General features: G+C 40.1%; 1 protein-coding gene across 1 annotated transcript in view; it reads right to left on the bottom strand.

Moving 5' to 3' along the window:
• Nucleotides 1-20,604, bottom strand: part of CCDC170 (coiled-coil domain containing 170) — an 83,755-nt gene extending 63,151 nt beyond the window's left edge. Inside the window, exons 1-2 of the mRNA XM_040238753.1 lie at nucleotides 20,578-20,604; nucleotides 63-191 (exon numbers count right to left, since the gene is read on the bottom strand). Of these exons, the coding sequence (XP_040094687.1) occupies nucleotides 63-191; nucleotides 20,578-20,604 (156 nt within the window). The remainder of the gene's footprint in view (nucleotides 1-62; nucleotides 192-20,577) is intronic.
• Nucleotides 20,605-22,256: the final 1,652 nt, after the last annotated feature.

The following is a 22,256-nucleotide window of genomic DNA, read 5'->3' as shown; positions in this document are numbered from 1 at the left end:
TGTTTCGCTCCACGGGAAGCCAACAAGGCCCATTTGTGAGTGATGAAGACACAGATTCTCACCTCAGACTGAGCAGATTCAAATTTGACCAGCGTTGCTGCAAGTTCACTCCGGGCAGCCTTGGCCACATTCCAATAGTGGTTTAACTGCTCCCGAGTGACCGGGACTTCCAAGAGATGATCAAAACCTTCCTGATAGGGTTCCCCAAAAGACAAAATATACAGAAGAGAGTTAAACAATCTTTTCCATGCAGCTGTGCAATGCAAGATTAGTACCGAAGCATTCTTTGTTATCCAAATATGTTGGAAAGGCTGCTCAGAGAAGGGTTTGGTTCAGATTATTTCATTCCCATTCTCAAAATTCTAAGTGAGGGAGGAGGCAGCCCAGGAACCAATGATAGGGTCCCCCAGGAATGAAAGATAGCTCTCCCCAGATGGTAGCTGGGGTTGGCATTTAAGAGTTGGCCTTTGCCAGGATTTCCCTGGTGGTCCAATAGTCAAGACTCTGTGCTTTCACTGCAGGAGGCACAAGTTCAATCCCTAGTTGGGGAACTAAGATCCCACAAGCTGTGTGAAGAGTTGGCCTTTGCCGTTTTAGAGAGTTTTCCTTCCACCCTACTCCAGTGCTATTTGACCTCTGACCAGAACAAACAGAACTGACAAAGACCCACCAGAGGTTAACCTTGAGGCAGTTTTCATAGTTCTTCTGTTTCCAGACTACAAAGATTATCAACTCATCTCTGGGCTGTTGAATAAAGTGTTTATCAAAGAGACCATGTGATTTAAGAGTAGAAGTCTGTCTCCTTCATAATCACCCACAATGCCATCTACTCTCAATTTCATCGCCTGTCTTGGGGTCATGAAGCTGACTCAGACGAATGCCTGAGGCCAGAGACAGTGGTGGTGTCTGGAGTTCTTCTCCACCCAGAAGGGAAGAGCTCCCAGCCCCACTCATGGCTGCCAATGCAAAAATAGGGATCCCAGCCTGGCCTGATTATTCTAAGTTTTCAAGACAAGTCCTACATCCAGACTTTTTAAAACCTGTATTTATTTATTATTGGCTGTGCTGGGTCTTCATTGTTTTGCACACTGTTCTCTGGTTGCAGCGAGCAGGGGCTACTCTCTGGTTGCAGCACCCAGGCTTCGTATTGCAGGGGCTTCTCTTGTTGCAGACCAAGGGTTCTAGGGCACAGGGGCTGCAGTAGCTGTGGTTCCCAGGCTCTAGAGCACAGGCTCAATAGGTGTGGCACACAGGTCTAGCTGCTTTGCAGCACATGGGATCTTCCAGAACCAGGGATCGAACCTCTGTGTCTTCTGCATCGGCAGGCAGATTCTTTACCACTGAGCCACCGGGGAAGTCCTATCCAGACTTTCTGAAATTAAAAAAAAGTCCCAGATTTTGAAACTAGGTAACTAATTTAAATTTTTTTTTTTTAAATACAATCCCAATAAACACATCGGCAGAAGAGATTTGATGGGTTTGGACTGTAGGTCTGCATCTGGAACCTCTGGTTCTGTTTCTATCCTGCTTGTGCCATAACATCTGCCTCCTGCAAGAATTATTCCCAAGTTTGGACAGATACCCACTTCTATGAAGTTTCCAGGGCTTGTGGTCTTTGTGAAAGACATACAGGAAAGCCATTCATTTTTGAAGGAATATGAAATGGGTCATATAAAGGAGGGTTTCCCTGGAATATCTAGTGTCCTCAGGGGCCACATCAGTAAAACCTGTTAATGACTCTGCCTGGCTACAGAACTGCTGAAGACTACCGTTTGGAAATACTCATGAACGCAAAAGTCATCTTAAAGCCTTGAATTTCATAACAAGCGTTGCCATGACTAGTGTGTTTCAATGCACAAGATGCCAAACAAAACCTTCAGTGCACTTAGTAACAGGCAGTGTTTGCCAGTCACAACACATCCAAGAAGATGGTAGGTATGTACTTCTGGGGTGAAAGCATAAAGCGTTTAACTGCATCTATGAAGGGAACCACATCCTGTCAACCTCACTCAGTATTCAGATGGAATTTCTCCACGCCAACCACTCCAGCCATGTTTCCAAAACAGGCCATGTGAGGACCTAGGTCACTCACAAGCTATTTGAACTATAGCATGCCTGGCACACCATTTTCTAAAATTCCTTAGGGAAATAAGTTTCTCAATGACTATGATTATTTCTTTCATTGACTAACATGATTTTTTTAGGACATGACATATCATTTTACAATTTTATATCTCTTTCTTATGAAAAATATTGTGTCCGTTGGCCATAATAGTGACAGCCTCTGAGACAGTTCAGAAGTGGGCCTTTATTTGAGGCGATTACAATGAAACACAGAGTATCACCAGAAGCATTAGCATCTTCCCATGCTTATGGACAAAAGAAAGTACACATTAAGATACTATTGCCTCTAACACTGGAACAGGGTCTACAGGAGGAAGACTCTTGATTACTGAGTTTAGAAGACAGTTGTCCTTTAGTTGCTAAGTTGTGTCTGAGTTTTTTGTGACCCCACAGATTGTAACCTGCCAAGCTCCTCTGTCCATGGGATTTTCCAGACAAGAATACTGGAGTGTTGCCATTTCCTCCTCTAGGGGATCTTCCCAACCCAGAGATCGAACTTGCAGATCCTACATTGGCAGGTGGGTTCTATATCACTGAGCCACCTGGGAAGCCCTTAGAAGACAGTTGCTAGGATCTAAATCACCTTTCAAAGTCCAGCAGACTCGAGACTATCTATCAGCAAATGTTTATGAAAAGTCTATTCTGGGTCAGACACTGAGCTTACCTATGGAGTATACCACAGAAATTATTCCCTCAAGACACTCTGAGGTAGCTTGAAATGAGAAGAAATGCACAGAAGCATGAGAGGATTACAAGGATAAGGAAAAACAATACGAAAACTGAAAAAACACATGAATTTATTTATGCCCACTCATTTCCTCTTAGCCCTTCCTTCTCTGTCCCATAGACCCTTACGTAGTGTTCTTTGTGTTTAGCCTGAGTTTCTCCTCTTTTTTAAAAATTTTTTTACTGAAAGATACTTGTTTTGCAGAATTTTGTTGTTTTCTGTCAAACCTCAACATGAATCAGCCATAGGTATATATATATGTCCCCTCCCTTTTGAACCTCCCCCGCATCTCCCTCCCCATCCCACTCCTCTAGGCTGATACAGAGTTCCTGTTTGAGTTTCCTGAGTCATATAGCAAATTCCCATTGGCTATCTATTTTACATATGGTAATGTAAGTTTTCAGCGGATGTTGGCAGTTCGATCTCTGGTTCCTCTGGTTCTCTAAAACCAGCTTGAACATCATGGTTCACATATTGCTGAAGTCTGGCTTGGAGAATTTTGAGCATTGCTTTACTAGCATGTGAGATGAGTAATGCCATCCAACCATCTCATCCTCTGACCTTTTCCAGTCCTGTGGCCTCTGCTGAGTTTTCCAACTTTGCTGGCATATTGAGTGCAGCACTTTCACAGCATCATCTTCCAGGATTTGAAATAGCTCAACTGGAATTCCATCACTTCCACTAGCTTTGTTCACAGTGATGCTTTCTATGGCCCACTTGACTTCACATTCCAGGATGTCTGGCTCTAGGTGAGTGATCACACCATCGTGATTATCTGGGTTGTGAAGGTCTGTTTTGTACAGTTCTTCTGTGTATTCTTGCCACCTCTTCTTAATATCTTCTTCTTCTGCTGGATCATCGAAAAAGCAAGATAGTTCCAGAAAAACATCTATTTCTGCTTTATTGACTATGCCAAAGTTTTTGACTGTGTAGATCACAATAAACTGGAAAATTCTGAAAGAGATGGGAATACCAGACCACCTGACCTGCCTCTTGAGAAACCTATATGCAGGTTAGGAAGCAACAGTTAGAACTGGACATGGAACAACAGACTGGTTCCAAATAGGAAAAGGAGTACATCAAGGCTATATATTGTCACCCTGCTTATTTAAGTTCTATGCAGACTACTGGGCTGGAAGAAGCACAAGCTGGAATCAAGATTGCCAGGGGAAATATCAATAACCTCAGATATGCAGATTACAGCACCCTTATGGTGACCCAGAGAATCAAACCCAGGTCTCCCGCATTGCAGGCAGGTGCTTTAACATCTGAGCCACCAGGGAAGCCCTGGCAGAAACTGAAGAGGAACTAAAGAGCCTCTTGATGAAAGTGAAAGAGGAGAGCGAAAAAATTGGCTTAAAGCTCAACATTCAGAAAACAAAGATCATGGCATCTGCGTCCCATCACTTCACAGGAAATAGATGGGGAAACAGTGTCAGACTTTTATTTTGGGGGGCCCCAAAATCACTGCACATGGTGACTGCAGCCATGAAATTAAAAGACGCTTACTCCTTGAAAGGAAAGTTGTGACCAACCTAGATAGCATATTCAAAAGCAGAGACATTACTTTGCCAACAAAGGTCCGTCTAGTCAAGGCTATGGTTTTTCCAGTAGTCATGTATGGATGTGAGAGTTGGACTGTGAAGAAAGCTGAGTGCCAAAGAATTGATGCTTTTGAACTGTGGTGTTAGAGAAGACTCTTGAGAGTCCCTTGGACTGCAAGGAGATCCAACCAGTCCATTCTGAAGGAGATCAGTCCTGGGTGTTCATTGGAAGGACCAATACTGAAGCTGAAACTCCAGTACTTTGGCCACCTCATGTGAAGAGTTGACTCATTGGAAAAGACCCTGATGCTGGGAGGGACTGGGAGCAAGAGGAGAAGGGGATGACAGAGGATGAGATGGTTGGATGGCATCACCGACTCAATGGACATGAATCTGGGTAAACTCTGGGAGTTGGTGATGGACAGGGAGGCATGGCATGCTGCGATTCATGAGGTTGCAAAGAGTCGGACACAACTGAGTGAACTGAACTGAACTGAATGTAAGTTTACATGTTACTCTCCATACATCTCACCCTCTCCTCCCCTCTCCCTATGACCATAAGTCTGTTCTCTATGTCTGTTTCTCCATTACTGTCCTGTAAATAAATTCTTCAGAACCACTTTTCTAGATTCCATATATGTGCATTAGAATACGATGTTTATCTCTTTCTGACTCACTTCACTCTGTATAATAGGTTCTAGATTTATCCACCTCATCAGAACTGATTCAAATGCATTCTTTTTTATGGCTGAGTAATATTCCATTGTGTATATGTACCACAACTTCTTTATCCATTCATCTGTTGATTGGCATCTAGGTTGTTTCCATGTTCTAGCCATTGTAAATAGTGCTGCAATGAACAATGGGATACATGTGTCTTTTTCAAACCTGGTTTCCTCATGGTATATGCCTAGGAGTGGGATTGCTGGGTCATATGGTGATTTTACTCTTAGTTTTTAAAGAAATCTTCATACCATCTTCCATAGTGGCTGTATCAATTTATATTCCCACCAACAGTGCAACAGCGTCCCCTTTTTTCCACACCCTCTCCATCATTTATTGTTTGGAGACTTTTTGATGAGGGCAATTCTGACCAGTGTGAGGTGATATCTCATTGTGGTTTTGATTTGCATTTCTCTAATAATGAGTGATGTTAAGCATCTTTACAAGTGTTTGTTAGCCATCTGTATGTCTTCTTTGGAGAAATGTATGTTTAGGTCTTTTTCCTATTTTTTGATTGGGTTGTTTTCCTTGTGTTGAGTTATATGAGCTGCTTGTATATTTTGGAAATTAATCCTTTGTCAGTTGTTTCATTTGCTATTATTTTCTCCCATTCCAAGGGTTGTCTTTTCACCTTGCTTATAGTTTCCTTTACTGTGCACTGAGTTTCTCCTTTGACCTGAGTTGTTTTAAGGGCTTCATTGTGTTTGTGGCTTTCTGTTCTCAGAATTTGTTATGATGCCTGTTTTATTGCACTGTGCTCAGACAATCCATCTTCATTCTGGGCTGACATTCACAGGTGTACACCAGTGGAGTGGACCAGTCTCCATTCAGAACTGAGTCCATTCAGACTGGAAGGTTGTCCTTATTAGACCAGCCATTACACATTTTCACCACCTTCCTGGTCTCTATTATTTCTACTTCAGGGAATTCATCAAGGTTTTTGCAAATGTTCAGTTTTATGAACATCCAGTGGGTAGTTAAAAAGAAGATATAGGATTTTCCTGGTGGTCCAATGGTTAAGACTCCACGTTTCCAAAGCAGGATGCACGAGTTCAATCTCTCATTGGGGAACTAAGATCCCACATGCTGTGGGACAGGGCCAAAATAAATAGATAAATAAAAATAAAAAGAAGGTATATTCTCATAGTAACAGATGGAGAAAACAAGCTCATGGTTACCAGGGGGTAAGGTGTGGGGGGATAAATTAGGAGATTGGAATGGACATATACATACTACTATATATATGAAATAGACAACAACCTACTGTATCACACAGGGAGGTCTACTCAATATTCTGTAATGATCTATATGAGCAAAGATTCTGAAAACAGTTGATACATGTATACGTATAACTGATTCACTTTGCTGTACAGCAGAAATTAACACAACATTGTAAATCAATTACACTCTAATAAAATTTTTTCAAGTACTACAAAAAATAAAAAGAAGCTCTTTGGAGCTTCAAGTTCAATATGGATTAATTCATTCTACTTTGCTCATCATTATAATTAGGCATTTCTAGTCTTATATATTTCTATCCTTTAACTTGATCAGGGCTCGAGAAAGATCAGTTAGAGCCTCTTATTGCTACTGTAATTCTCTGTCACCTTGTAGCACTTATATTCTTGCTTAGTGGAAACTAGTACTGTTTGACTTGGTGCAAAGATTCAGAAATTGCATATAGTCTTTGTAAATTATACCACGTAACACCATAATGTGCCATTATCTATCTCACTTAACCATTTCTGCTCATAATTCAGCCCTTTCTGATACTGAGATCATGATCCCGAATTTCTTTTTGTTTGTATCTGACTACATATGCCTCTGTTCCAGCTTTTAATTTTCAACCTTTCTATATCACTTCGTCTTAGATGTAAATAAAGCTGGTTAAGCCCTCTAGATACCTTCTTAATCACACTCTATTAAAATTTAAATGTAAGTACTATGACCCAGCAGTTCTACCTCTCAATTATCTCCCCTTGGAAAACAGTCATATAGGTGCATAACAGTAGGTCTTAGAATACTTACTATACCATTATTGGTAATAACAGAAAAGAGAGAAGGGGTGAAACAATATAAATTCCCATCAACAAGGCAATTGCTGAAAAAGGCACTCCCATACTATGAAGACTGGCAATAAGCAGTAGGAGTCTGCCGTGTATGTTTGGCATAAGCATATCTCCAAGATATACTACTGGACAAAAGTAAGAAAGTATAGATTCATAGTTTGATACTTTTTTTCCCATAAGCACACATGAAGGGAAAGTACTGTGTCTTTTCTGCAAATATATTTAGAGAAGAAAAAAAGGTCTGAAGGAACACACATCAGCTGTATAACAATCCTTAGCTCTGAGGCTGACAGTAGTATTGGAGCTGGGGAGGGGAATGGCTTTGGTTTCTTCTCAAGAAGGTATATTTATGCAGTAATTACAAAATTAAACATAATTAAAAGAAAAGAAAATTACTGGGAAGAAATGTTACTAAGGTTATCTTTTAGTTATAGAACTACATTTATTTTCTTCTTTATTACATTTTTATATTTTCTAAATCTTTTACAGTGACTGTACATTAATTTCATAATCAGAGTAAATATTTCCCCCTTAAATGAAAAAAAAAAAAAGGAACAAGGACAAGAATCACAAATTCTGCCATGCAGTGTCTTTAAGGAGAACACAGGGGCAAAGAAACAACACCAGTAGCATAGGGATTGAAATGTACGTGAGGCCAGACATCTCAGGGTTTTGCTCTTTTAATTAAGCCTCCCTAGAGTTAATAAAATTTTTGGAAATTTTTTCTATAAATATTAAATAATCTTCTCTTTAACAAAAAACTAATTTTACCCTAATTTCAAAGTGGCAAGATTAAAACTCATCCATTTGTCCTCATATGAGGATACTCTAAGTTATTAGGTCTCCCAGCCAATCCATGAAGCAATTTCACATTAATTTTAGAAAGCCAACTACCTATGATTTGATTCGGCTACTAATATTATGATAATGATTGAAATTGCCTCGCAGGGTGGCTTATAGGCTTTTCAGAATAAAGGATGGTTTCAAAGCTCAAAGGCAAAAAGAAGATATCAGCTTATTCATAACTTGGTACACAATGTGTCCAATTATCCAGCCTGAGGACAATGCCCTGGGCCAGTCTTGATTCTATAGTGTTTAGTTGTCTTATTTTCCCATGGACAGGAAAAAAAAGAGAGAATGAAGAAAATCCCTGCCTACCTCTGACACACAAAAAGTATCTATCTTTCCATCTCATAACCAGTCTCCTCTTTGTTCCAGCATTATTCCATACCACAGTGCACACCTGTGTCACTGAGGCACTTTCACAGGGGAATGCTTCCTTTGGTCTCTCTTTTTCTTCCTATCACCTTCCCTTTCTCTCCTCTTCCCTCTTCAAGACTCCAGGGCTACCCCAGTGAGCAATCCTCGCTAAGACTCTCTCCCCTGCTCTCCAACTTCTTCCCCTCACGTAGTTTTTTCCCTAATTTATGGTGCATAACTTAAGTACTGCAAACTGTATTTATGGGCTTCCCTGGTGGCTCAGTAGTAAAGAATACACTTTTGCCAATGCAAGAGACATGGGTTTGATCTCTGCGTCCAGAAGATCCCCTGCAGAAAAAAATGGCAACCCACTGCCCACTCTTCTTCCCTGGAAAATCTCATAGGCAGAGGAGCCTGGCAGTCTATAGTCCATGGGGTCACAAGAGTCAGACTCGACTTAGTGACTATACAACTTCAACAAACTGTTTTTCTCCAACCAATGCCAATTTTGACTGCTTATCAGTTCTTCTCCAGACTTTGAAGGACTTTCCTGCTTTTCTTTCTTACATCTGCATTTGGTTTCTGGGTTTTCCTAAGTGCTTGCCAGAGACAGTGTGATGAGTATGGAATTCAGGAAACAAATCGGTGTCTCATCATCTTAGCAGTTGTGGAGCAAATTTTGGAGGAAGACATTTCTGCATTAAATCAAGCTTTGTGAAAAAGCTCATCTATTATTTTGACACTGTTCTCTAATCACATTTTTCTTGGGTGTTGTTTACAAACCCTTCTATCTCAATATCTTTATTGAAAAGAATACAGTCTTCCAAAATGTTCTTAATACTATAGCTCCACTAAAAGAAACTGAATTATTTTTTCATGGATGGGAAGGACTGCAGTTAGAAAAACTTAAATGCCAAACTTTCTGAGGGCTTGCTTCAAATACTAATCCTGATCTAACAAATATTAAATATGTAATTATATATGCTAGATATGTATCATATACATATCTAATATTCACTGACCCAGGAACTATCCCCACTCAGTCTTCACAACAGACCTGTGAGTAGAGACTGTTCTTATACCCTCATCTGAAAACGAGGCAATTCAGGGCTAAAAAGGCAATTCCTTTTTCAAACAGCAAATAACTGGTAGTAGATCTGAAAGCAGTAATTGCTTTTCTGTACTATCTAATTTAAAAGTTAGGGTTAAAGGACATTTAATGAATGTGCATATGAAATGTTCCTGACACTCCCAGAACAAACAATTTTACTTGTAACTCTACATGAACGTTCATGGTTCACAGTGTCCATCAACATAGAAATCGGTCAACAACAGTACATCCATAAGATGGGAATCTAGAAAACAGTTAACAGAACTGAACTAAATCTATTTAAAGCAGCATGGATAGATCTCAAAAACATACTGTTTTTCAAATAAAGTAAATCAGAGAACAAAACTAATAGTATGATACCATTTATGTTTCAAAAATACATGTTATTTTAAATTAGCTTAAAGAATAAAAATCAATAAAAAGCAAAAAAAGGAAAATTTTAAAAGTGTTAAACAAAATAAAATGTTTTCTATAGGTATAAGTATGAACACGAAAAGTATTTTTAATGATCTGGCGGATACGCACCAAATGTATTTAATAATTACCTCTGGCGAATGGTGGAAGGGGATTAAGATTAGTAGTAGTTGACAAAAGAAACTACAGCTTCACGTGTAATGTTCTCATTTTTAAAGGAAAAGTGGCTGCAATTGTAATATTAAAATTAATTTCTTAATTAAGAGACAACTGGAAGCACGTTTAAAGAGACCAATTCAGTATGTTCTCAATTTTAACATCCTAATCTTTAGATTTAAGAAGCTGAATACCATGTAAATTCTTTACCAGCTGCAGAGGCAGTGGGAAACCCTGAACTTGAACCTCGGCTTGCCCAAGACAGCAGAGGTAGAAAGAATTACTGAATTTCCAGGAATGCTTGGAATGCATTTTTTATTCAACAAGAAGGTTTTGACTACTTCTTGGATAGGAAGTTCACCACAAAAATGAATGGAATAATACAATGTTATAGCCAAAATAGTATCTTCAAGGATTAAAACAAGAATTCAATGATTCTTAATGTTTTTATTAACTGTAAAAAGATCTCCAACTAACAAAGGACAAATTAGAAAGAGAAAACAACCTAAATAACATGTGCATTGCAACTACATCCCTGCTCTCTCTTCTGGGGTGACCCTTAACTCTGCCCAGTGAAAATTTAGCAAAATGATGCTACTTCATCATCCCTAGCAGCATTTATTCTGTTAAAAGGAAGCCACAACTTCCAGCATACACACTCCTGAAAGAGACCAAGTATCCCAAGAGACAAATTTTATAAAAAATGAGAAGACAGTAGGACACGTTAGCAACAAGTAATCTCTCCAGGTTTCAGGTTAGGAAGAAACCAAATAATTTTTAACCTCCCTATAAGAATTCTCACAAAGGAACAAAGCAAGATCTACAGTAAGTTTTTAGAAGGAATTTTTCTCTCTTTTGTGTCCAGAATAAATTGGGTTATAGGCAGATTCAAAATCTGAAATTGTAGTGCTTAGCAACTCTCACTAGTTATCATAAAGACGACATGGATGTCCTCAGCCCGCTCTAGAGGACAGTCTACTAGAGTGGACAGACCTCTGTTTAGGAAGCCCTTCCTTTCTAAAGCTAGAACCCCCTAATCTCACCCTCTCCCCTCTCCAAGACCTGCATCACACAATAAGAGCTCTGCAGGAGGCAAGTTGGGGGAGATCAAAGGAGGGGTGGAGACCACCAAGAAAATCAACTAATGGACAGTGTATTCCCCTTCATAGCAATCTTCTCACTCTTCTCATTAGGTGCCGTTTCAAAGTCCGAATTGCCTCAGCAAGTATTCGGAAGGACCTGACCAGTCAAAATTCCCACCTGACCACACCACTATCTTCCAGCTATATAAAGAAAGACCCTGATGCTGGGAAAGATTGAAGGCGGGAGGAGAAGGGGACGACAGAGGATGAGATGGTTGGATGGCATCACCGACTCAATGGACATGAGTTTGAGTAAACTCCAGGAGCTGGTGATGAACAGGGAGGCCTGGAGGGCTGCAGTGCATGGGGTCGCAAAGAGTCAGACACGACTGAGCAGCTGAACTGAAACTGAACTGATTCTCTCATAGCAGCCTTCGCTTCTCCTTCAGATCACTTACAGAGTAGTAAGGAATACATGATATGTGTAATTTAAGTATGTAAGGTCTCTCTCCCTTAAAACTGTGATAGGGCCTCCTTGATGGCTCAGTGGTAAAGAATCCGCCTGCCGATACAGGAAACACAGGTTTGATTCCTGATCCAGGAAGATTCCACACGCCAAGGAGCAACTAAGCCCATTGCCCATAACTACTGAGCCTGTGCTCTGGAGCCCAGGAGCAGCAGCAACTGAGCCTACGCTCCCTAGAGCCCGTGTCCACAAGAGAAGTCACAGAAGTGAGAAGCTCACATACCACAAAGAAGAGTAAACCCCACTCACAGTAACTGGGGAAATGCCCAAGCAGCAACGAAGACCCAACACAGCCAAAAACAAAAATAAACTTAAAAATTTATTTTTAAGAAGTCTTTGATATCCACTAAGACATATCTAGCACCTATGTAAATGCTCACTAATTATTTGCAGAATAAAGGAATGGATGGGTATATGGCTCTTTTGATTAATATCCCATCCTCCCATGTGGTTCACTCCCCAGTCTTATCTGCTATGCCAAGTTCCACCAGCCTCTGGAGTTGGCTGACTTCTACTGCACCCCAAGCCCCAGGGATGATGGGCTGGTCTAGGAAGCACACAGATTCTCCCACTATGACATATCAGAGCCTGTCCATCTATAGTAGCATTGTTGTTTTTGTTTAGTCCCTAAGTCGTGTCTGATTCTTTGTGACCCCATGGACTATAGCCTGCCAGGCTCCTCTGTCCGTGGGATTTCCCAGGCAAAAATACTGGAGTGGGTTGCAATTTGCTTCTCCAGGGGATCTTCCCAACCCAAGGATTGAACCCATATCTCCTGCTTTGCAGGAGGATTCTTTTACCTCTGAGCCACCAGGGAAGCCCAATAGTAGCACTGACATCCATAAAACCATGGATGTATCACATAACTATGAGCCCTGACAGGAGAAATGTCTTGCCTTTGATTCCGTAGGTGTTCTGGAATGTACTTCCCAATCACTGAATTTTGTTGCTGTTGTTCAGTCACTAAGTCGTGTCCGACTCTTTGCAACCCCATGGACTGCAGCACATCAGGCTTCCCTGTCCTTCACTGTCTCCCAGAGTTTGCTCAAACTCACGTCCATTGAGTCAGAGATGCCATCCAACCATCTTGTCCTCTGTTGTCCCTTTCTCCTCCTACCTTCAATCTTTCCCAGAATCAGGGAGCTAATCACTGAAGAGCTTCTCCTAAGCCATGGCAGGACCATAAACTAAAGGCTAGTCCCAATTCCACAGTGTTTCCTGTAATCTTTACAGTTTACCAGACGTCTAGATCTTAGAGAAAGACTTTAACTTCCATCCAACGTCTCAAGTTTATTTTTTACCAGTGCCAAAACAAGAAAAACAAAAATAAGGAATTAAGAAAATGGCAGGAAAGAAAGGTTAAAAGAGAGAACAAATAAGAGGAAGCAAGTATCCTGGATGTACAATAAACCCTTTACATATGAACGAGTTTCATTTCGAAATCACATTTGTTGAGTCCAATTTTTCCAAAAATCCAACAAAACTAGCCTAGGTACCTAACTAACACAATTGACCATATAGTACTATGAATAGGTTTACAATAATTTTCACACAAATAATACATTAAAAAAACAAACACACAAAAAATAAAACACCTTTAATCTTATAGTACAGTACCTTGAAAAGTACAGTAGTACCAATTACATCACTTCTGCTTTTACACTTGCTTTCAGACATCCTGGGCTTGAAACAAAGATACTGTAGTACTGTGCTCTTTATAGTACTGTACAGTAAAAGCACAACCACTTGTAGAGGACGCACACATGTGACAATGTATGTAAGTGAACTAACTCACATGACTGGACACGCAAATGCGTGTTCACATCTTTGAAAGTTTGTAACTTAAAGATTTGCGGTAGGGGACTTACTGTACTGTTGGTACCGAGCACTTGTTAGGGATGGACCAGTTTACCTTGGCTCTTCCAAGTAGATCAACCTGAGTCACACAATCTACCAGGACCATGAGGTAAAGCAAACAAGTTGTTCACCACAGGAAATCACAAATTTCCAAACCTGTGGAACAACTGAATGGCATAATGTCTAGCCTTTGTCCAGTAAAAGCACTTCAGTAGCAGGTTCAAGACAATGGAGCCCAATTAGCCATCTCGCTTGAGTTTTTATTTTTCAGGGATAATTCTGAAGTAGAGCAGAGTATGAATGAATGCTGCTTCTTCAGTCAACCCTCTGAATGCCATTTGACAACATCAACTTAGTTAATATCAGAAACACATTCCTGAGACCTCTTGATTTAAGATTCATCATCTCGACCCAGCCTCCAGCTGAGACCAGTGGAAGTATGTCCTGTTAGGTGAGTATAGGGTCTTCCCTGATGGCTCAGCTGGTAAAGAATCAGCCTGCAATGCAGGAGACCTGGGTTTGATCCCAAGGTTGGAAAGATCCCCTAGAGAAGAGAACGGCTACCCACTCCAGTATTCTGACCTGGAGAATTCCATGGACTGTATAGTCCATGGGGTCTCAGAGTCAGACATGACTGCAAGACTTTCATTATTGCTAAACAATGGTCCTGTTGGAACAAATATAGGTGGAATTTCACTCATCTCTTGTAAAAATGGAAAATAACAAATCTCATATTTTTAAAATTAGTTGTGCCAAGAGATCAACCTAGAATAGAGATAAGAGTTTCAGAAAAAACTAGGAGGGAGAGGAGAGAGTTGACCAAGATATACTGGGGAAGAAAAGCCAGGAATTATTTATTCATACACATTTTGTCAGATGAGAATAAATGTTTAAAACATCTGAAAAAAAAAATGTTTATCTTAAGGAACCAAAATTATAACTCTCAGTCGTTGTTAGGGTGAAGGTCCCCTCCTATCTAATTTGTAATTTTTCTCTATCTTGTTAGGAAAATATCTTGGTGGATAAATTTGCTATTTAACTCATCCTGCCTTTAGAAGCTTGCAGACTCCCTGTGTGACAGCGATATGTACATGCTAGATGGACACTATGGGAAATTACATTAATTCACATTGTATAATATCACACTGCAGTACCTTCAGGCCGTAACTTCGTTGATATATGTAACTTACATTCACTTGTTAATCAGCAAACACTGAGATGTTTTGTCTTGCCTTTTTCTTCAGGTGTGGCTGTAACTTAAAACATCATTTCCGAAATTAGCGTAAATGTGGGATTTTTCTCTGAAACTCTTCAGCTATTAGCCTCTCTCTGCTTATTTCCACTCTTGAATTGGCTATGACCACCTCACCAGAATGTAAACTCCGTGAGGGCATTAGTATCTATAGCCACCAGGTAGTAAACACTAATCACGCTAGGTCTGTATTAAGTATGATTCAAATACAATGTCATTTAACCCCAAGTGCAACCATGTGAAGCTATTACAACTATCCACATTGCCTAAAAAAGAATTTAGGTTCAAAGATAAGGCATTTGATTTGAATCTCACAGCTGTGTTTTCTGGCTCTCCTCTTCCCCTCCCTCCCGTCCCCTTCCTTCTCCTCCTCTCCCTCCCTTTCTCTCCCCTGCCCTCTCCTCCCCGCTCCTTTCCCACCTCGGTTCTGGCCTCTTACTCTGGCTCACTCAACCCAGCTTGTTTTCAGTCTTTAAGTCAATGTCCCCTGAGCCTCCATCTAAATTAGTTTTCTGTGTTATTCACTCTCACGTTACCCAATACTTATCCTTCATGTTATCACCAAATTTACTTATTTACTTGTATGATTTTTCCTTTTTTAGCATTTTATTTATTTTATGATTATTTATTTAATGTCTATAACCCCACTGGACTATGAGGTCCACAGAGGCAGGAAAATGCCTGTTTTGTTCACCACTGTGTCCCCAGTGACCGGGTGTCAGTAAAATCACGGAATGAATGAAGGAAGGAATGAAATGGCACAGCCAGAATTCAAACCAAAGCATATCTGACCCCAAAGCCCATACTGCTCATCACTATGTTATCGTCATATATAGATATGCAATCATTTCTCCATGAATTGAATTCTCTTCTGAACTTCATTCAATATTACTGTTCTGCAAGGCAAGTCAGGTTGTTGTAGTAAAGAGCTGCATTTCCAAAATGAATCATAAGTTCACAAAATTTAACTTTGATAAATTCATAAATCTCCTTCCAACCACTTTTTGGAAGATTCCTAGGAGGGAGGGATAAATTGGGAGATTGGGATTGACATATACACACTACTATATATAAAATAGATAACTAATAAGGACCTACTGTATAGGTGAGGGAACTCTACTCAATACTCTGTAATGATCTATATGGGAAAAGTATAAAAAAAGAGTGGATATAATATAATTAATTCACTTTGCTGAACAGTTGAAACTAACACATTGTCAATCAACTATATTTCAATAAAAAATAAATTAAAAAAAGATTCCTTCTGCTTTCTACAAGTTTATATATGCTGTACAGGTTGGGTCTAGTCAATTTAGAAGCTTATATTTTCATTTAATATGAAGTCCTCTGTGGAAAATTCTTACAGAGATGGGAATACCAGACCATGTGACTTGCCTCCTGAGAAATCTGTATGCCTGTCAAGAGGCAACAGTTAGAACTGGACATGGAACAACAGACTGGTTCCAAATCAAGAAAGGAGTATGTCAAGGCTGTATATTGTCACCCTGCTTATTTAACTTCTATGCAGAGCACACCATGCGAAATGCTGGGCTGGATGAAGCACAAGCTGGAATCAAGATTGCCAGAAGAAATATCAATAACCTCAGATATGCAGATGACACCACTTCTTATGGCAGAAAGTGAAGAACTAAAGAGCCTCTTGATGAAAGTGAAAGAGGAGAGTGAAAAAGTTGGCTTAAAACTCAACATTCAGAAAAAGAAGATCATGGCATCTGGTCCCATCACTTCACGGCAAATAGATGGGGAAACAATGGAAACCATGACAGACTTTACTTTTTTGGGCTCCAAAATCACTGCAGATGGTGACTGCAGCCATGAAATTAAAAGACGCTTGCTTCTTGGGAGAAAAGCTATGACCAACCTAGACAGCATGTTAAAAGCAAAGACATTACTTTGCCAACAACTGTCCACATAGTCAAAGCTATGGTTTTTCCAGTAGTCATCTATGGATGTGAGAGTTGGACTATAAAGAAAGCTGAGCACCAAAGAATTGATGCTTTTGAACTGTGGTGCTAGAGAAGACTCTTGAGAGTCCCTTAGACTGCAAGGAGATTCAACCAGTCCATCCTAAAGGAGATCAGTCCTGGGTGTTCATTGGAAGGACTGATGCTGAAGCTGAAACTCCAATACGCTGGCCACCTGATTCGAAGAACTGACACATTGGAAAGGACCCTGATGCTGGGAAAGACTGAAGGCAGGAGGAGAAGGGGATGACAGAGGATGAGATGGTTGGATGGCATCACCAACTCGATGGACATGAGTTTGAGTAAACTCCGGGAGTCGGTGATGGACAGGGAAGCCTGGCGTGCTGCAGCCCATGGGGTCACAAAGAGTTGGACACAACTGAGCAACTGAACTGAACTGAAAGTCCTTTGAATTTTTTTCAATTGGTTCACTTTACCAAGATAACGTCTTAGTTAAGTAAGCCACAGGCAAATTAATTAATTTCAGGTCCTATTTTAAGTGACAACAATTTGTCACTTGGATAAAGCGACATGGATAGAGCTCCATGGGAGGTATTGGGTGTAGCTTTCAAAGCTCATAATGAATGCAGACTTGGGAACATTGTCACATGTCACATTGTCACAGGTCACAAATAGCTTCTTTGAGTGGAATGGGGGAAATGAAAACCTCTGTTGACAAAGAGATGGGACATTTTATTCATCAGAATCCTTTATATCTTTTCACATATTAATGATTCTAGACTTCTTCTCAAGTGGGGTTTTTTTCACTCCATCTATTATCAAATAATTTGATAAATTATCTTAAAGTGAAAATTTTTCCAAGATATAATAGTTCAGTTCCTATGCTGAGTGGTATGCTTAAAACTCTTAACAAGTTGTCTATTCAAATTGGCCCCTCAGGAATATTTCCCTTAGAAGGAATGTGAAATACAGTTTAACCTATTTTCCAAAAGAGCAATTCTCTAGTGCAATAAAACTGTCGTAGGGAGATTTAAATTTTGCTGGACTTCAGTTCAATATTCATCATTTTATGTCAACCTTTAAGAGAAGGAGCAAGTAATTTTAAGATAAAATTTTCTAAGCATGATTTACAATTGCCAAGTCATGGAAACACCTAAGTATCCATCAATGGATGAATGGATAAGGAAGAAAATGTGACATATTTATACCCATCTCTATCTCCAGATATAGTTATAACTAGGAGGCTTCCCTGGAAGCTCAGCTGGTAAAGAATCTGCCTGCAATGCAGGAGACCCCAATTTGACTCCTGGGTCAGGAAGGTCCTCTGGAGAAGGGATAGGCTACCTATTCCAATATTTTGGGGCTTCCCTGGTGGCTCAGATGGTAAAGAATCCTCTTGCAATGCGGGACACCTGGGTTCGATCCCTGGGTTGGGAAGATCCCTTGGAGAAGGTAACAGCTATTCACTCCAATACTCTCACTTGGAGAATTCCGTGAACAGAGGAACCTGGCAGGCTACAGTCCATGGGGTCACAAAGAGTCGACACGACTGAGCAACTTTCACTACACTGGGTTGGCCAAAAAGTTCATTCAGGCTTTTCCTTAGATGGTACAGAAAACCAACAAACTTTTTATATCTAAATATATCTATATCTTAAAATGGAATACTACCCAACCACAGAAAAGAAGAAAATTTGCAACAACATAAATGGACCTTGAGGGCATTATGCTAAGTGAAATAAGTCAGAGAAAGACAAGCATTGTATGATCTCATATGTGGAATCTAAAATAAGCAAAAATCTCATTTAAAAGAGAGAGATCAGATTTACAGTTACCAGAGGCAGGGGGTGGGGGTTGTGTGGGGTGCAGGAATTGGATGAAGATAGTCAAAAAGTACAAACTTCCAGTTATAAGATAAATAAATACTGGGGCTATAATATACAACATAATGACTATAGTTAACACTATTATACAATATATTGAAAAGTCCTAAAAGTTCTCATCACAAGGAAAGAAACATTCTCTTTTTTCTTTTGTATCTATATAAGATGATGCGTGTTAATTTAACTAAATTTATTGTGGCAATTACTTCACAATATATTTAAGGCATTATGCTGTATGCCTTAAACTTACCCAGTGCTGTATGTCTATCGTATCAGTAAAATTGGGAAAAATGTGTTCTATTATCTGTCTTACTATCACCTTTTCTGTTGCTTAACAATGCTCTCTATACAATGCTTCTGCACAGTTTCATCTCCCCACAGGACCCCATTAACTTTTGCGGGTCCTACGGGTTTCCCAGGTGGCCCAATAGTAAAGAAACTGCCTGTCAAAGCAGCACACGCAGGAAACACGGGTTTGATACTTGGGTCGAGAAGATGCCCTGGAGGAAGAAATAGCAACTCATTCTAGTATTCTTGCCTGGGAAATCCCACGGACAGAAGAGCCTGGAGGACTACAGCCCATGGGGTCGCAGAGTAGGACACGACTTAGCAACTAAACCCCAACAGTGCACTTTGATTAATACCTTCACGGCCTCTTTCCTCCATACAGATATTAAACCTGTATTCTACTCCCTATTGGCATGAAGAGGAACATAACAATATATTACACATTAAAATATTTTCTCAACTTCAAAGTTATTGTTTTCTCCCTCTCCTGATTTTAAAAGAATTTAAAACATTCTCATGGGTCCCGTAAAGTATGGTGGTCCCGGGGGCACTGATGGATAGATTGGTCCTGTCCTTCTAGGAAAATCAGGCAGGAGATATGACAAACCCTCCCCACTTTCCTGCTGTTGGTCGCCAGCCTCTGTGCCTGTGCTGAGCACCTGTGGCCCTGCTACACTGTCCTTTCTGATGGACTACAAACCCACTGGTTCCAACAACTTCAAGCATGGAAGGACTCAGTGAAGTTATCCTGTGTATTAGGGTCCTCCAGAGAAACAGAACTAGTAAAATATATATATATAATATATACAGTTGTTGTTAAGTCCCTAAGTTGTGTCTGGCTCTTTGTGACCCTATGGACTGTAGCCCACCAGGTTCCTCTGTCCATGGGATTTCCCAGGCAAGGATACTGGAGTGGGTTGCCATTTCCTTCTCCAGGGGATCTTCCTGACCCAGGGATTGAACCTGCATCTACTGCATGGGCAGATGGACTCTTTACCACTGAGTTAGCAGGGAAGCCATATATAAATATATATATACATACTAGGCCCAAATGGCATGGTTTTTAAACCATGGACCAGAAATCGCCTTAAAATACTTAGCTAATTACTATCAGAAAGAAAGATTTCATAATCAATATGGACAAAATCATCATCGTTTTGGGCAGCTATTCCCCAAATTCTGTCAATTCTAAATAAACCCAGGGAAAGGGTGCTCCAATATATGCAAAAAGGAGAACTGGAGGGAGCCGTGATAGCCACTCTGCTAAGGAGCTCTCCTTTCTCTGCTCATCTGGCCCTCCTCTCTCAGTCCCTCCTGCGGCTCTTTCTCCTTGACCTACTTGTTAACCTGCGACTCTCTGGACTTCATCGTCAATCCTTCTTCTTCACCACATAAGACACCTTTACTGGTCTACTTCATGCTCTCCTGAGATTTCAACCATCTGCAATAATTGATGGCTCCCCAATCTGCATCTCTAGCTAGAGATTCATGCTTCCAACTGCTACTGAACATCACCTACAGGTCCTGTCGGTGCTCCAAAGACAATGTCATCTCCCTACCACCATCATTGGCCCCAGTAACTTCAGCAAAGCGTCCCCTCCCCAGCTCTCCCCCTCCCCCATCTAGCAGAGCACCTCCCATAATTGCTTGTTGGCCTTTCCTTCTAGATCCTTACCTGACACCATGTCTTTACTCCAGCCATGCCTGCCTTCTTCCTTTTCCAAACCTTTATTTATTACCCCATTTATTATTTACTTAACTATACTGTGAGCTCGATAGTTAGAAAGAGCATCTTCTACTCAATATCCTGATTTGTTACAGGTACATAATTTCTTTAAAGCTTTATTTCAATCTTACAGAAAAGTTGCAAGAATAATCAAGTATATGCCACACTTAGATTCACCAACTGTGAGAACATTTCATCACATTTGATCTAGTCTTTTCTCTCTGTCCATTACAATCACAACAGCTGAGTCATTTGTGAGTAATTTGCGGACATCACAGCCTTCAACCCCTAAATACTTCAGTGTTTATTTCTAAGGACAAGGACATTCCTTTGCATATGGCTGTGAAATTCAAGAAATTTAATAATGACACCATAGTATTCACCAATTATCTCAATAACATTCCTTAGAGCAATTAAAAATACATCACATGTATTATCAGGTATCATTAGTCTGTTGAATCTAGTTCTCAGCCTTTTTCTTTTATAACATCAACAATGAGATAAACTGACATATGGCTCCTGACATGATGCACTGAGAACACACCATCTCTCATATAGGATCACTGATAAATGCCAAAAGTGATTAACTTGAATCTAAGGATAAGGAATCATGAGACATACCCAAACTGAGGGATGTGCTACCAACTGTATTCTTTTTTTAATTGGGGTATAATTGCTTTACTATATTGTGTTAGTTTCCATGTACGACAAAGTGAATCAGCCATACGTGTACACATATCCCCCCAAACCTTGGACCTCCCTCCCTTTCAGTTCACACAGAGAACTGAGCTGAGCTTCCTGTGTATACAGCAGGTTCCCACTAGCTATCTATTTTACACATGGTAGTATACTCTTTCTAAACACACTTCCCCTAGGGAAGCTATTTCTAAAAACACTCCCTCCCAGCATCACCGACAACTCAGCATACATGTCATCTCCTTGGGGAGTCATCTGGGCCCACCCTATCCAAAGCAAACCCTCTACACCTCTTGATCCTCTTATCCCATTTATCCCACTTGAGTGTTAACCACACTTTGAAATTACCTTATTTATCCATTTGTTTACTTTTGTTATCTATCTCCCCCACTAAAATGTAACTTTTATGAGAGTGGAACCTTATCTAAAACAGTATCTGTTTTAGAACTGACCCTCACTTTTTAACTGCTGAAGCAAAGAATTTCCCTAAGTTTGGTGCCCTGAAACTCAAAAAACCGTTCACCACACGGGTGACTCAATCAATGTATGATTCACCAAGCAGAGTTTTTCTGGTTCAGGCTTCCTCCCACATTCCCATTTTTGCTTACTCCAAATAATTACAAATTTTCAACAGTAAGACTTCCTTTTTGCTTCTCCACTCTACCCATTTCATTTACCCTGAAGTAGAAAAGACTTATGGGAAATGTGACAACTATAGTCAGGTGTTGACATTGTTCCCCTTTGCACTGACAGTGAGATTAGATGATGATGACCTAGAAATGCTGAAAAATACATTTCTGTACAAAGCTAACGTGGAAGAGTCAGGAGGGACAGCATAAGAGTAAATTTAGTCAACAAAAAGGAAGTTATTTCAGTTACTCAGAAATAGAATTCATATATTTCCTTTTACTAGCAATACTTAAAATATTTTA

Source organism: Oryx dammah, unplaced genomic scaffold (genome assembly GCF_014754425.2).
Source record: "Oryx dammah isolate SB20612 unplaced genomic scaffold, SCBI_Odam_1.1 HiC_scaffold_4, whole genome shotgun sequence".
NCBI classification, from domain to species: Eukaryota; Metazoa; Chordata; class Mammalia; order Artiodactyla; family Bovidae; genus Oryx; species Oryx dammah.
This window is presented reverse-complemented; position numbering and strand designations above follow the sequence as displayed.